The following is a 16795-nucleotide window of genomic DNA, read 5'->3' as shown; positions in this document are numbered from 1 at the left end:
AAGTCAATCGGTCAACAAGAAGGTGGTACAATTTTGATTACTAGATTTGACCCACGCCAACCCAAGCTAAATAAAACCGTTTAATAAAAAAATATCGTTCTGGCATGGTCTACATACATAACTGCAAGATGTATCGACATACAAGTGTTCTTGTTCAAAGTGGGTTTCCAATTCAGGTAAAGGAGGTTGATTTACATTTGCTTAAAATAAAAATAAAACTTCGTTTTACTGTCAATATACCTAATCGTACTTACACTGTCAAGTGCATGATATGTCATTGCTATCTAATAAGATTAATAAGTAATTGTTATCTTGTAAGTCTTAAAATGGACACGATACGTATTAGTGATGATGTTAAACATAAAATTATTCATTTAAAACAGGAGGGTGTTTCAATAACAGACATATCTAATGAACTGGGCATAAGCGTAAGTTGTCTACTATGTTTGTTTTTTGCCTCACATGGTGTTTAGTTAAAAATACTAGTAATTGTTATTTCTAGCGATCTACAATCTACCGATGGATAGAGAGAAAGACCACGGAAGGCAATCTCAACAACCACGTCTCCTATGGACGTCCTCGTCGAACAACTGCTATTGAAGATAGAGAAATTGTGCAGCGGGCTCTTGACGATCGGTTTGTGAATTCGCGTAATTTGGCAACCAAACATAGAGTATCACAAACCACCATAAGAAGACGTTTGCGGGAGGGTGGTTTGCGACACAGAATACCAGCAAAAAAGGCTTTCCTTACACATAGGCACAAAGGTCAAAGACTAGAATTTGCACGTAAATACCTAAATTTCAATTTTGAAAATGTGGTATTCGTGGATGAGAAGGTATTTTGTTCTTCTGCCCGAGGGCGGCTGTCATTATGGCGAATGAACAATTCGAGATATGAAGAACAGAACGTTTTACCGAATAATAGGAGTGGTAGAATCACATTGGGATTTTGGGGATGGATGTCTAAAGCTGGTCCTGGTGAACTGATAGAAGTCGGTGGTAGATTGAATGGGCAAAAATATCAAGAGATTTTAAGTGATGTTTTGTTGCCCACCACACAGATATACTATCCAAATGAAACCGTCCAATTTGTACAAGATAACAGTTCGGTTCACAAATGCAGAATAGTCCAAAACTATTTAAACGAGCCTGAGACTAAAGTGCACCTGAAGCAAATCGTTTTTCCTCCTCTTAGTCCGGATCTAAACCCTATAGAGAATGTTTGGGGGAAAATGATTCAACTTTGGGACAACAACAGGGTGAGAGATACAGAGTCCTTACGAAGACACGTTGTAGAGACATGGGAGTCTTTACGGGGAAATGTCTTTTGCTCTAATGCGGTGCAGTCCATGCGACAACGACTGTCGGATGTAATCACTGCTGAAGGTGGATATACACGCTATTAAAAAAATCTGCTTTCTTTTTGTTATTATTTACTTCAAAAACAATGAAGAAATTTGTTTTTTTTTTATGTTATTGTTAAAATTGTTTATTATTTTCTGAAACAACAACGTGTGTGATTGATTAAAACATTATTTTATTCTTGTACCTTATTTAAATCTTTGTCTCCGTTTCTCGTTCACATTGTGTTTCGAACCAAGTAGGTATATATGTATGTATGTACAGTCAGCGTCATAATAGTTGGTAGCATCCAAAGTAGTCAAATAGTTCGGTACACCATATAATTTATATGATGTACCGAACTATTTGACTACTTTGAATGTTACCAACTATATGACGCTGACTGTACAAGTAATAACATTACTGATAACATTCGATTTGATTTGGAATCTAAACCCACTCATATAATGGTACGTTTACACGCTTGCCAAGCCTTGGCAAGCCTCGACAATCGCAAGCATGTAAAAAGGGCGTTTGGCTTGGCTTGCGTGAGCTTGTAGGTGCTTGCTTCCGATCCAGTCGAGTGTCGGTGTTTTTACGCAGATCAAAGGGCGTTTGTGGCAAGCGCTTGCGACGCATTTATACGTTGGCCCGCGTTTAGTAGCCATTTTGATCTCGCGGCGTGTACACGTTTGTTGTTTGTACGAAAAAAATAATAAAAAATGAGTGGCTGGTCAAATGAAGAGACTCTTTCGTTTCTGGAACATTACCAGATGGAATCCTGCATCTGGAATCCGAAAGATTCAAATCATAAAGATAAGAAGAAACAAGCAGATGCATGGATTCGTCTTGCTGAACTTACCGGACGGCCAGTAAAGGATATAAAAAATAAAAAAGAGATATTGATGACTACTTTTCGCAAGCACTTGAAAAAAAAACGGGAATCTATGCGTTCGGGTGCAGGTATGTTCCTACGATATATTTATAATTATTTTGATAGTCTTATTAGCAAGGTATAACTTGTGTATAGTTTCTCGAGTATTTATTTAGCAAGATAGTTTCGAACCGCAACTAGGTATCTTGCGGAATAATCGATCTAATTTTCAACGTTTTTAGGGTTCCGCAGCCAAATGGCAAAAACGGGACCCTTATAGATTCGTCATGACATAGACATAGACATTATTTATTGGTAATAAAATAAAATTACAAGTCAAACATATTACCTACTTAATAACATTACAATTAAATTGAATTTGTAAATTACAATGTCATTAGTTTATACATAATTATCAATACATTATTAGCAATTAGACTTATTAACAAATTCCTCAAACGAATAAAAACACTTCTTAATAAAATTTCTACATTATTGAAATTTGGTGCGAAGATGTATTCTGTTAACCGCATTAAGATTTTAAAATAAAATCAGAAAAAATCCAAATTTTTTGGGGTTCCCCATACATAGAACAGAAACTCAATTTTTTTTCATTAAACCTATACGTTTGGGGTATCTTTGGATAAGTATTTTAAAATGATGTTGAGGTTTTTTTTTATTTTAGGTGCCGCTGAAATATACAATCCGTCTTGGTATGCTTACGAAACCATGGAGTCATTTTTACTACCAGTTTATACTTGCAATGAAGGGATAAACAGCGAAACTGTAAGTAAAAAAATCATTTATTTAAAATAAAAAAAAATACCATTGGTTATACATTTATTTGTACATTTTAACTGACTTTAAAAAAGGAGGAAGTTTCTCAATTCGACCGTATATGCTTATTTTTGTGAACTTATCTCATCCTATTAAAATATGAAGTAAATTCTTCCCTGACTTCTTTGGCATTCAGCGGAGATCTTCGTGGTATTTGTGGTAAATTTTGCAATGCATTATATATGTCGTTATCTCTGCGCCATGAACCACGGGTTACCATATTTCCATTACTGTCATATACGTCAAACGAACTCGGAGATATCGGTTTGAAGAACTTTTACTTGTTCTCAAGAAGTTATGTAGTAATACACAAGTCATCGTAAATTCCGTCACAGTTTGTGGTGCTAAATCGATAGGGCGTCTGAATATTCTGAAAACTGAGGTTAAAATTCCAAACGTATTTTCAACTACAACTCGGGATCTAGATAAGTTTTGGTTAAATAACCTTTTTGGTGAGCCTACTTCATGGTTTCCAGGGTAGGGCTTCATTACGCGTTGACTCAATGCAAACGCACCGTCAGCTAAAAACACGTATGGAATATTAATATTCGATCCTGGAAGTGGACAAGGCGGTGGAAAATCTATCTCGTTTCTACATATTCTTTTCCATAGTAAACAATTATTAAAGACGCCACCGTCACTTATTCTTCCTTGAGTCCCGATGTCTGCGAACACAAATTTGTATTTGCTATCCACTAACGCCAAAAGAACAATGCTAAACGTTCTCTTATAATTGAAATACTCTGTTCCACTATGAGCTGGGCTTTCAATAACTACATGCTTGCCATCCAATGAACCTATGCAATGTGGAAATTTCGTCCTGAATCCTTCTTCTATATTAAGCCATCCTTCTGCTGTGGTGGGCATCTGTAAAATTAAGAAAATGAAGTGTAAGAACAGTATATTATTTTTTGCAGCAATCACAACAAATAGAAGAAGATGCAGATCAGACAGAGGATGATCCTCTGATAAGAGATCGTACAAGTACGGTTGCCGCGGATCAGACAGAGGATGATCCTGTGATAAGAGACCGTACAAGTACGGTTACTCCACTATCCAGACCACCAACCATACAGGCGGTTACTAATAAACGTCGTCGCCCTTGTTCTGAAACGGCTGAAAAGCAAATGGCCGTGGCTTTTGGACAATTAACAAATGTTTTAGGTCAAAAGCAGAATGAAAATATACCTGCTTACAAAGACGACGATTGCGATCTATATGCTAAATTATTGGCTATAAAGCTACGTGAATTGCCAAGTGATGAACGAAAAATTTTGATGTACCAAATAGATGGGTTGTTTATAAACAGAATAAATCAAAAATCAAATGAGCGTCATACACCATACCCTCAATATTATTCTAGACCGTCGTCAATGGCTGGTGCATATTCACGCCATACACCATCTCAACTTTTTCCGAATCGGCCAGCATCAGTTAATAGCGTTAATTCTGAACCCATTCATAACAATCTAAGTTTTTTTCCCTCTCCAACCTCCGAAACCTCACATTCAGCGCCAAACATAACAGCTTCATCTACATCAACAGCATCCTCGTCATCTATTCGCTTTATATCGGACCAAGTCATCAATCCAGTTCCACGTGAAACCAACATTATAAACATGGCTTTATTGAATGCTTTTGAAGATTTTGATTCGTCGACATAATGTTTATTAAACTTGTTGAATAATTAAACAATAATAATAAAGCAATGATTCTATTAAACTGTAAATAAATGTATAACATTCTATTAAACTCTAAATAAAAGTAGTACAGCAAAAAAAATATATAACATAATGTTTTGTTTTATTCTTACCTTAACTTGATCCTTTAGAATCTCATTAAGAGCTCGGCAAACTTCACGAATGATTATCGATATCGTAGAGACAGATACTTTAAACAAGTAGTGAAGGCTTATGTAAGAATCACCAGATGCTAAAAATCGTAGCGTAATGGCAAGACGAAATTTGGCTGGTATAGCTTCTCTGAAGTCTGTATCATGCTTGGATATCATTGGTGAAATTTTCTGCAGTAAAAACTCAAAATCAGGATAGCTCATTCGGCAAAAGTTATCGAACTCTCCAGATGGTTCATATAAAAGTTCACTAAATTTCTCTTCCATAAATTGTCTGTAAAAAATATAATATATCGTAAGTATTGTGGTATAACGTAACTGCAACAGATAATGGTTTAATCAAAATAGTAGTCACCTGGTACGATTACGATGAATCTTTTTCATCCACCATCTTCGCTGTCGTCGAGCTCTCCTTTTTTTTGTTTCACTTTGCTTGCATTTTAAATAAATGTACGTTAAACCAAATGCAATAGCCGCCACAAGTTCGGTGTCCGCCATGCTTGGATGTTTATTGCAGACTGACGCATTCACAAGCGTGTAAACGCCATTCAAACGCCAAACGAGATTTGTATAGGCTTGGGGCTGTTTGCCGTTTGCCAAGGCTTGGCAAGCGTGTAAACGTACCATAAGAAGATCTTTTATAGTACATTATTGTCGAGGCTCGGAAGTAGCTACTTGCAGGCTGAGGATTCGTTTTAAACGGACGACCTTGGGAGTCCGTTTAATTGAATCCGAAGCCAGCAAGTAGCCTTCCAGCCGAGTCATATATAGTGCTTTTCTCAAAAATGGTGCACGAAATATAAATATCATATAAATATTTTACAAAAGCAACATTCTTACGTATATATTTTCACAGAACAAAGCCCTTGCCGCCTTTTATTTTTTTTAATAAAAAAATAGAAGTGTATTTTTCTGCCGAAAATACGCCAACCTATTTGAGACAGCTAAATAGTCGCGGTACTAATCATCTGTTTGGCTGTTTAATGGGCCTGTGCCTTCATTTGATATGGCCATTTCAACTTTTAAAAAGTTTGGAACTCGACAAATAATGGAATTTGTATGCAACATTGCAGTCCTAAAATCGAGACTGCAATGTTTTTAACTTTTTAATTTTTGACTGACCATAAACTCCGCGCTTCGCGACCTATTTTTTAGACGGCAAACTCGACTTTGCTGTCCATTTTTGAGAAAAATAAATAAAATGACTACATTTCATTTAAAAACGCGGCTGAAAAAGAATCAGTTTAAAATTTAATAATATTGTACTCGTATTAGGCATAGCCATAAAGAAAGAGAGGAAATTATTTGACAGGTCGCCACTCTTCTCGATGATTGTTAAAACACAAAGTTGTAAGATTGACATCTATTTCCTTAAAAATAAAGTTCATTTTTCTTAAGTGTTCCGGATTTTTGGACACTTTGGGTGCTACGCTACCGGCGGCGATGTGGGTGTAATGGTGTTTACGGCGGTTTGAATGTTACTAAGTATCAGGCGTTGTGTATGCATCGGTATATTTGTTGACAGTGGATGGCATGAATTATTTTATTACTTTGGATGACTTAGTATTAATGGTAAATTTAGATGTTGCGGTATATTTGGAGACCTTCACTGTCACTATCTATTTGATGCTGACTGTACCTAATGCCAGATCAGATTCAGATGTAATTAACAGTTCAGTAAAATCATCACCGCTTGCAGAACAATACAATTAAAAACTTTCACTCTAACGGCATCCCAGCGTCAGACGAGACGAGAATCAAATGTATGAATGGTTCTAATTAGCCACTCGTCCTAATGGTCCTAATTAGTAGCTGCGCCCGCGACGGAATACAAACTTCAGTCAACAGGATCCTTAAGACTAGCCACACCTAGTGGGTGGATGAATGCAGAGCCTTTTGTCCAGGTGGCGGAGCATTTAATAAGACTTGAGTGCAAGACCCGAGAACCCCGCGTTACTAATAATGGACAATCACGAATCCCATTTAAGCATTGAAGCTTTTAGCCAAAAGGTCTGGGGTCGTTAAACTACCTATACGTGTTTCGCTTCCACTATCTCAGAAGTATATTAGCAACCTTCAATCTTGAATTTATATTAGTTATTTACATTTAACCAACCAATTAATGATCGTCACGAGTTTAATTAAGTACATAATTTGTATTAGTTTATTTTCACGGAATGTGGTATGGAGCAAACAGCAAATAAAATTGTGTTTATTTATAGTTAAATTAGTTATTAGTTTAGGCTAGTGCCTCATATCATATGCGGACATTATCCATAATTGGTATCAAACCGTGGACTGGGATGATAAACAATACGTAACCTACGGTCAAGTTATGAATATCGGTCAAGATAAAGACATAGCCGTTGATAAGGACGACAGGATACCGTTGGCAAAAGCTTTGGTGTTTAAGCTCACGTCTCGTAATGAAAACTGGAAGCTGCCAGCCTCTGCCTGCCACTTTCTAATAAATGGCATCTCTTCTCCATCGCGGCTGGATGGAAAGCCGAGTAAACGATTTTACAACCTTTGCCTCAATTTTCTAAGTGTTCCTTAAATCTATCTATCATAGTTTTTAATGAAATATATTGTGGTGATATAAAAATCAATCAATCACAACAAATTACTCCGGAATAAACTTTTCTGTTTACTATACAGTGATTAAATCAACTTAGATGCCTGATGTCTAGAGCGGAACAGATTCAGATGCCTATTACTTACCTTCTGTCTTGGCAATTCCTCCGGATCAATTTTTGAACTCAAGAATCCAGTTTTACCTGCGCATCAAGACCTCCGCTTTGGCGACTTTTTTTCAAGAATCGAATAAGAAACCAACATGCATGTTCTTGTTTTTAGTAAATAATTAATAAATTAATTAAGAAAAAGCGACGTTGGGTAAGATATGTATAGTTAGACTTTGTGAGCGAATGCGGAGTAGACGCTGCTGTAACTTTCCACGGCCGACCAGCTAACTTAACAATGGCCAGAGCACTGGGTATTCAGTTGAACTCAGAATTAATAGATCCCGTATTCACGTATAAAGGTAGGAAAATAGATTTTGCCGGATCCATACCACATGATAAAACTGACGACAAACACTGTAGGTAATTCATAATACAATAAGAAACTATTGTAGTACTTAGTTTGTTATTTATTTATAAGATTGCTGTGCCCTTGCAGGGATCATATTATGTATAGGTACCAACCTAATATTATGTAATATGTTTGCAATAAATGTTTTGTTTTGATTTGATTTGTAACAAAACATTTCTAATTAACGCCATCTTTTATCTGGTACCCTATCATTATGTATTACAATATCATCATAGTCCAATTTGTTTTCTTTATAAGTCCCACCTTTTTATTAACATATTGACAGACACTCTGTTCCTGAGACAATTTCATCAAAACTTTATACAAGCGGATAGCCTGTATTACGCAGCATTATTAAGGCAGAGTCCCATTCATGGTAAGTTGCTATTTTACAAGCAATTAATCATTAAACATTATTTTCATAAACACTTTAGAAAGGATGTCACATGTTAAATTCAAAAACATTATTCTAATTGATAGTCCTTAAGAACTGGTCTTTTAATTTGTCTACAGACCTTGAGAAAGTACTAGGCATAGGCATAACATCATTAAAAGAACTGGACCTGGACACATTTCCAGAACCATGAGCCATATCTACATCATTAGGCAAATCTGGTACCCTATCATTATTTATTACAATGTCATCATAGTCCAATTTGTTTTCTTTATAAGTCCCACCTTTTATTAACATATTTACAGACACTCCGTTCCTGAGACAATTTCTTCAAAACTTTATACAAGCGGATAGCCTGTATTACGCAGCATTATTAAGGCAGAGTCCCATTCATGGTAAGTTGCTATTTTACAAGCAATTAATCATTAAACATTATTTTCATAAACACTTTAGAAAGGATGTCACATGTTAAATTCAAAAACATTATTCTAATTGATAGTCCTTAAGAACTGGTCTTTTAATTTGTCTACAGACCTTGAGAAAGTACTAGGCATAGGCATAACATCATTAAAAGAACTGGACCTGGACACATTTCCAGAACCATGAGCCATATCTACATCATTAGGCAAATCTGGTACCCTATCATTATTTATTACAATGTCATCATAGTCCAATTTGTTTTCTTTATAAGTCCCACCTTTTATTAACATATTTACAGACACTCCGTTCCTGAGACAATTTCTTCAAAACTTTATACAAGCGGAAAGCCAGTATTACGCAGCATTATTAAGGCAGAGTCCCATTCCCAGTCCCAAAATATTGTCTTCGATAAAACACGGAAAAGACCATGAAGCAGACGCTTTGCAACAATTAGCATATCAAGAAGCAGTCAAAATAGAGCCATGTGGACTGTACATTGACTCCGAAGTTCCATATTTTGGAGCAACGCCAGACGGATTGGTTTTAGATCGAAGAATGATGCCCAAAATCGGCCTATAATATAGGAATAGAAAAGGCGACCGCAGAGAAAAAAATCGCGTTTTATAAAGATGGTATACCAGAAATCAATAAAGAACACAATTGGTACTACCAGGTACAAGGCCAACTCCACGTTACTCAGATGGAAAAATGTCTGTTTGCAATTTGGTTAGGAGCAAAGCTAAAACAGAAACAATATTAAATAAATAAATATTATAGGACATTCTTACACAGATTGACCAAGTCCCACAGTAAGCTCAAGAAGGCATGTGTTGTGGGTACTCAGACAACGAATCAGTTGATACCAGATACTACCTGCCTACCCGGTTTCAATTCATAAAGAAGACAAAAGCATCGACTGTCAATGAACATACATATTTCCAAGACAAAATAGACAAGCTAGCGATGGGCGAGTCGAGTTATCTGATTCAAATAATCCGAATCAACCTACAGATGAGTTGATTCGAATCAAGACTATGGGCAATCCGAATCAACTCGGCCACTAAACTGACTGGTAACTTGGTATCCGATCCGCTGACTCGGCGAATGAATCGCCAATTCACCAACTCTCCGAGCCGAGTCAACGCTACGCTAAGGCCGTTCAAAAATAAACCTTAATTCGATAGCCCGAAGGTTCTTTTTACAACAACTGCCGCTTGATTCGCCATCCCGAGTCGAGTTCACTGCTAGTATGGCCATTGAAAAATAAACCTTAATTCGGTGCCCTGAAGGTTCTGTTTACAACAACTGCCGCTTGACTCGTTTGAGGCTCCGCGGCCCGTGACCTTGTCGCGAACCACGCAAACCGTCGAGTCGAGTCAGTTCGAATTTCAACTCGGATCAGTGGCCGAATCGATTCGAATGATTCGAATCGAAAAAAAGTGGACTCGTCACATCGCTAAGACAAGCTAGTACCTACAGCACCTACATATGGCAACAAAGAAATCAAAATAGATCACTGTTTACAACTAACTATTGTCGACGGGAAAGTATGCACCACAATAAGCGAGACCTCAAACGCAACATGCTTTATACGTAATAGCTATGCCTACCCAAATGAAAGATGTCGGTTGTATAGAAAGGCCTATTGATATTATTTCATCTACAGATTAAAAAAAAACATACAATTTTATAACCCCGTTACAAGAATGAGTCGCTTATTTAAACAACTGTTACTGAAAATGCGTAATGATAAGGATAACGCTGAGCCATTGCTTGATGGTTCTTCAATGGGTGAAGACCATGATTATAACGAAGCTGTCACCAGTGAGGCCGTTCAGTTATATATTACTGGTAACGTGAGAAAATTGCGAAAAATAGTTAAATGTAATAATTGTTTAAAACTAACACAGATGAGTCCAAATGAGGGAAAACTCTTAGTGCGAAACGATTTAATTGACAAAATATATTTATAAATCCAGTTCTTAAACCCGCTGTATACGGCATTCGCTGAAAAATACAGTGCACACTCAGATTTTGATTTGCAACTCCATCTGATTAAACGCCTAGTTTTCCGCGTACGTACCGATCACAATTGACCAGACAACAGTATGTATGGCCATGACCACGCTTAATTTCTTGCAAATGAGTAGACCGGTTATAGCAAGAGACCTGACAATTAGCTTTTGGGCCTTCTAGCTCCATAACCCCCCTTGATCGAGTCTGCTCATCATTTAATGATTTTCCCCCGATAGGTCAGGTTAAAAAAAACTTTCGGGTCTTTCGAGGCGGCACATTTCATAGCGACCCTGCCAGTCCGGCTGCTCGAGGCACCCCAGAAATACCTAAGGATTAAACTTACCACGAATTAATAAATACTTTCTACCGGTGCCAAACAGTAAAAAATTTAAAAAAGATTGGGATCAACAACAGTACTCGAAGGTTTTATACCTAGTCGGCTCATAAGTTCTGTCACTGGCATTTAAAATTTAAATTTGGAACACTTAAAACAAAAACAATTGTGCATTTGAAATTTCGAATCTTTTTTAAATATTTGAGTAGTATAATTTTGCAATTTTCTGTTTTCTTTAACATGGAGTGGACGCTTAAAGACAGCCGTACCGCAATAATTGCACTACATCGTTGTGGTCACTCGCCGACTAAAATTTTTAAACTACTTGAAAATTTAAAATTCTCTCTAAGATTTGTGTATCGTACCATAGAAAGATACAGTGAAGTCTCTAGTTTAAATGACAAGAAAAGGAGCGGTCGTCCGCGTACAGCTAGGACTCCAGCGGTTATACAAGCAATTGCAAGAAATCCCGCTAGGAAACAAAAAGTTATGGCCCTCCAGATGGGTTTGAGCAGAAACACGGTGAAAAGAGTGCTTAATCAAGACCTGAGACTTCGTGCTTATAAACGAAAGACTGGCCATCTTCTTAATGCTCGGCTTAAAGCTTTAAGACTTAAAAGATCAAAAGCTTTATTGAAGAAGTACGCTAAAAACAAGCACCGTTGTATACTGTTTTCGGACGAGAAAATTTTTGACATAGAAGAAAACTGTAATAAACAAAATGATAGAGTGTACGCTCGCAATAGCAAAGAAGCGTCTAATAGCATTCCCCGTATTCAAAGAGGTCATCATCCTTCATCTGTGATGGTTTGGCTGGGAGTTTCTTATGGGGCGTCACTAGTATGCATTTTTGTGAGAAAGGAGTAAAAACTAGTGCCAAAGTATACCAAGAGACGGTGTTAACTAATATTGTGGAACCACTATCCCAAACAATGTTTCTAAACCAGCATTGGGTTTTCCAGCAGGACTCTGCTCCAGCCCATAAGGCAAAGTCTACACAAGCCTGGCTCGCCTCCAATAAAATCGACTTTATACGGTATGAAGATTGGCCCTCCTCTAGCCCAGATCTTAATCCATTAGACTATAAATTATGGCAGTATTTAGAGGAAAAGGTGTGCTCAAAGCCTCATGCAAATCTGGAATCGTTGAAAAAATCCTTTGCTACGGCAGTGGCCAATATCGACATGAAAGTGGTGCGTGAATCCATTGACGACTGGCCACGAAGACTTCAAGCCTGTGTATATAATTATGGCGGTCATTTACAAATTATACGGAATAAACTGAAACTTTTGTTTATATTTGATACTATGTTTATGACAGAACTTATGAGCCGACTAGGTATATGGAGCGTCGAGATCTGGGGCAATCTTATTTTGCACACGAATTTAATTGCGAGAGAGGGCTGTATGTACCGTGCAACTTTTGAGCCCCTCAAAGAAGAAGTTAAGTATCATGCATAATTATGAAAACCATATCAGAAACTTGGCTATAAGTTACGGAGAGACATCTATGCCTTTGTTACAAACATATGAACCGGCAAATCCGCATGGGAATGAGACACTGCGCAGGAAAAAATATTAAAACATTTACTTCTTAAAGATGTTGGTGTTAGTGAAGACGAGATAGAAGTGGAACATTCACAAGAGGACATTCACGATGCCATTTTATATTGTGATCCAATTGACCCATTGCACCCATGTTGGCAAAAAGGCCTTTATACACTAGATACTGTCACCAAAGTCTGTCCACACAAGAGCCGTATCACATGGAATGATACATGAGGCTATTGCAATTCAAAAAATGAAGCTTCTTATGGAATAGATGTACAGAAATTCAGATTATTTCTTAAAACTGTTCATCTGAAGTAAAAGTAGATCAACGAGATCTGTTTAAAAGTATTGGTGAATCTATTGTAAAGGACTTACAGAATTAAAACAACACTGACCAGCTTTTCCTGTTTATAACAGGCCGGTCTGGGGATTTGTCCGAGGGGCTGACGCATTTAACCAGCGCAAATCTACTAGGTCCAAATCCAAGCCAAGGCGGCTGGAAGGCTTATTCTCCAATATCATAGAGCTGTCTTGTAGATTTTTATATTCAACTGGTGCAAGGACATCAACGAAATTCCACAAGGCACTTCTACACTAGCGGACCATGATCGCGAAGATGAATTAAAAGTAATGGCCAATAATTATAAAAAAAAAGATCTATTCTCCTGTTATGTAATTGTCTTGCCTTAATACTCTCGTGTACTTACACGGAATACGAATTAGCCCCATTCCCTAGCCCTAGGCCCAGGACTAGCCAAAACAATTGTTGTTAAAGGAAACCTGAAAAAAACACAACTCCTCTTTGTTTCGAGGGCTAACAGCAATGCATTATTAACCGACGACGTCCAGGAGAATTACAAAGACTCAAAAAGAGTTTTTACCAAAATTACGACAAAAAAGACGAGCAAAACAGTAAATATGAGGAATTTAACAAAGTGTTATCGGCTACCGAAAAATACTAGTGAATAATCTTAAAAGAATCGTTATTAGGGGGAAAAGAGGTAAGGGAAAGACATTCTGTTCCTAAGACAATTTCATCAAAACTTTATACAAGCGGATAGCCTGTATTACGCAGCATTATTAAGGCAGTCCCATTCATGTTAAGTTGCTATTTTACAAGCTTACCTTACCTATTCATTTTTATAATATTTCCATCTTCATTTTTTATATGATATGATCTGGGACCTGGAGCCTTTCCTACCACTATGCCACTCTGTAAGGGCTTGATGTTACTTTCATTTTGTATTTTTACTTTATACTCCTACTTCCAACTGCGGTAAGGCTCTAGTTTTCAGGTCATAATACATCTTTTGGTTTTTCTGACTTTCAGTCAATAAATTTTTATAATTAAAATCATTTTTACAATCATTTCAAGTTACACAAGGTATTATTGTCTTTACTTTTCTTTTGTATAATAACTCACTAGGAGTTAAGTTGGACGTAGTTTAGCGTAAAAGATCCATCCTCTAAAATTTGTCATTTAAATGAATGACTTTTCCGTTTGACAGAAAGTTCAAATTTTATTAACAGATTTTTGTGGGTTGGATCTTTTACCCTAAACTACGTCCAGTTGGAATGTACTGGAGTATTTCTATACATAAGCAATCCTAAGGGGAATTCCTTGGACTACGTGAGGATTCGACTATAAAAGTAGAATTTCAAAATTATTAACTCTACTTTTATTTTATTTATTATTATATTGTCACTTAACTTTATTGTTTGGCTGGCACCTCCCTATGCGAAAAACACAGGTCAAAATACTTTTGAATCTGTTTTCGTTCGGCCGCATAAAATTAAACCGACGACGTCCAGGAGAATAAAAAAGACTCAATTTGCCAAAATTACGACAAAAAAGACGAGCAAATCAGTAAATATGAGGAATTTAACAGAGTGTCATCGGCTACCGACAAAATATGATCTTCATTGAAGATCCACTTAGGCATCCCTGCACCCTGGCCTAAGCCTAGGCCTGAACTAGTGAATATTCTTAAAAGAATCGTTATTAGGGGGAAAAGAGGTAAGGGTGTCCCAAGTTTTTATTGAGCCTAAAATCGATGCAAAAGTATATGTCGGCTGTAGCCGTTGTGGCGTCCATGGCACAACTTTTTGATGTCGGCCACAGCAGACAGTGGCGGTCAATGGGTTAAAAAGCTTTCAATATGGCAATAGCTTCATCCATTTGTCTGCGAGTTTTTTTGTTAATCCTGTCCTGTCCCTCTTTCGATCACAGCATGGGCGCCAAGGGCGGTTTTAACTTTCTTTCACAAATTTATAGCGTAGGTATTTTGAAGTTAATGATTTAGGGATTCAAAATAAACCAGTTTTCCAGACGATATTATTTATAGAATATGCTGATTATTTCGCAATAGTTCGTCCTACGGACTAGATTAGAAAAGATTTAGATACTTACCTAATTTAGGTACTTAATGTAAATAATAAAAAATCACACCAGAGCTCTCTTATGAGGTATAGGCCTCTACCACCTTTCTCGATCTTGGGCCTCTAATACCCAGTTGTCCCTAGCCGCCTTAACTTATAGCTCGGCGTGCCAATGGCCATATCCTTTTTCTTTTCCCGTCTGGGCCTTTCCAGGCTGTTACTTGTACAGTCCACCTAGACGGGCAATATAATAATTAATAGTGTTAATATGTTCTTATAAAACTAATTCAGAAATTCTTATTCCAGATAAAATTCCTCCTGGTGTTATTGAATGCTCATATGTAAAGCCTTATCCGTCTATGAGTTTAAGACATTGTCTACACAACCAAGCCGTTGACATTAATCCCATTAAATTCACCGAACTCCAATAACATAAGACGCTGTAACTAGTACACTATACTGGCCCTAGGAGAAGCAATAAAGCACCTGCTATCAGTAAGTAAATTGGGCACAACTTGTATTGGGTTACAATTTTAACGAATAAAAAAAAACAAACCAACCATGAAACCAAGACTGCTATCCTCTAGGCTATTATTTTAACAAAATAGTTACAATTACGTGCATCGTCTTCATGACGACGGCGGCATTCATATGGACTCAAGGTCCCAGTCCTTGTTTTTTAAGTAAACTATAAGTACATACAGTAGAACTATCACCATCTTAATACGATCACGTTTGTTTCGATTTCTAGTCTGGGGGGCTAGCCAATACGACAATAGTTTGCACAAAACGAAACGAAACATGAGTAGGAGAATAACGTTTCAATTCACCCACCATTAAACAAAAGAAGAAAGAAAATTGTTATCAAAGATTTAGGTGCGGCCGATTTTTGCCTTGTGAAAAACGAAATTGTTATTGAAGAATTTGCGGAGACCTGCATCATCGGGATCGGGGGCGAGTGTGGGGTCTGTATTTATTTGTATTATATTTTATGTTTTGCCATCCTTCGCAAGAAACGGGTGTGGATTTGTCCGAGGGGCTGACGCATTGGACCAGCGCAAATCTAATACATAGGTCCAAATCCAAGCCAAGGCGGCTGGTAGGCGTATTCTCCAATATCATAGAGCTGTCTTGTAGATTTTTTTATATTCAACTGGTGCAAGGACATCAACGGAATTCTACAACACTTCTACCATGATGGCGAATATGAATTAAAAGTACCCATAATTATTGAAAAAAAAATTTAAAGGGATCTATTCTCCAGTTATGTAAGTCTTGCATCACTTAATACTCTTGTGTACTTACATGGAATACGAATTAGCCCCATTCCCTAGCCCTAAACCCAGGCCTAGCCTAAAAAAATTGTTGTTTAAGGAAACCTAGAAAAAAATAACGCTTCCTTGTTTCGAGGGCTTACAGCAATGCATTATTAACCGACGACGTCCAGGAGAATTACAAAGACCCAAAATGAGTTTTTACCAAAATTACGACAAAAAAGACGAGCAAAACGGTAAATATGAGGAATTTAACAAAGTGTTATCGGCTACCGAAAAATACTTGTGAATTTTAAAAGAATCGTTGTTAGGGGGGAAAGAGGTAAGGGAAAAGACACTCCGTTCCTGAGACAATTTCATCAAAACTTTATACAAGCGGGTAGCCTGTATTACGCAGCATTATTAAGGCAGAGTCCCATTCATGGTACG

The 16795-nt window shown here is 37.2% G+C and overlaps 1 protein-coding gene across 1 annotated transcript; it reads right to left on the bottom strand.

Moving 5' to 3' along the window:
- Nucleotides 1–3088: 3088 nt before the first annotated feature.
- Nucleotides 3089–7399, bottom strand: LOC134670701 (uncharacterized). The gene is made up of 3 exons (XM_063528513.1): nt 5262–7399; nt 4868–5180; nt 3089–3921 (listed from the first exon to the last, which is right to left on the bottom strand). Exons 1-3 carry the CDS (start codon nt 5531–5533, stop codon nt 3268–3270), a joined length of 1239 nt encoding a protein of 412 aa, XP_063384583.1. The 5' UTR covers nt 5534–7399; the 3' UTR covers nt 3089–3267.
- Between the last annotated feature and the right edge of the window lie 9396 nt (nt 7400–16795).

This window comes from Cydia fagiglandana, chromosome 14 (assembly GCF_963556715.1).
Source record: "Cydia fagiglandana chromosome 14, ilCydFagi1.1, whole genome shotgun sequence".
NCBI classification, from domain to species: Eukaryota; Metazoa; Arthropoda; class Insecta; order Lepidoptera; family Tortricidae; genus Cydia; species Cydia fagiglandana.
The sequence above is the reverse complement of the archived record's forward strand: the minus strand, read 5'-3'. Positions and strand labels throughout refer to the sequence as shown.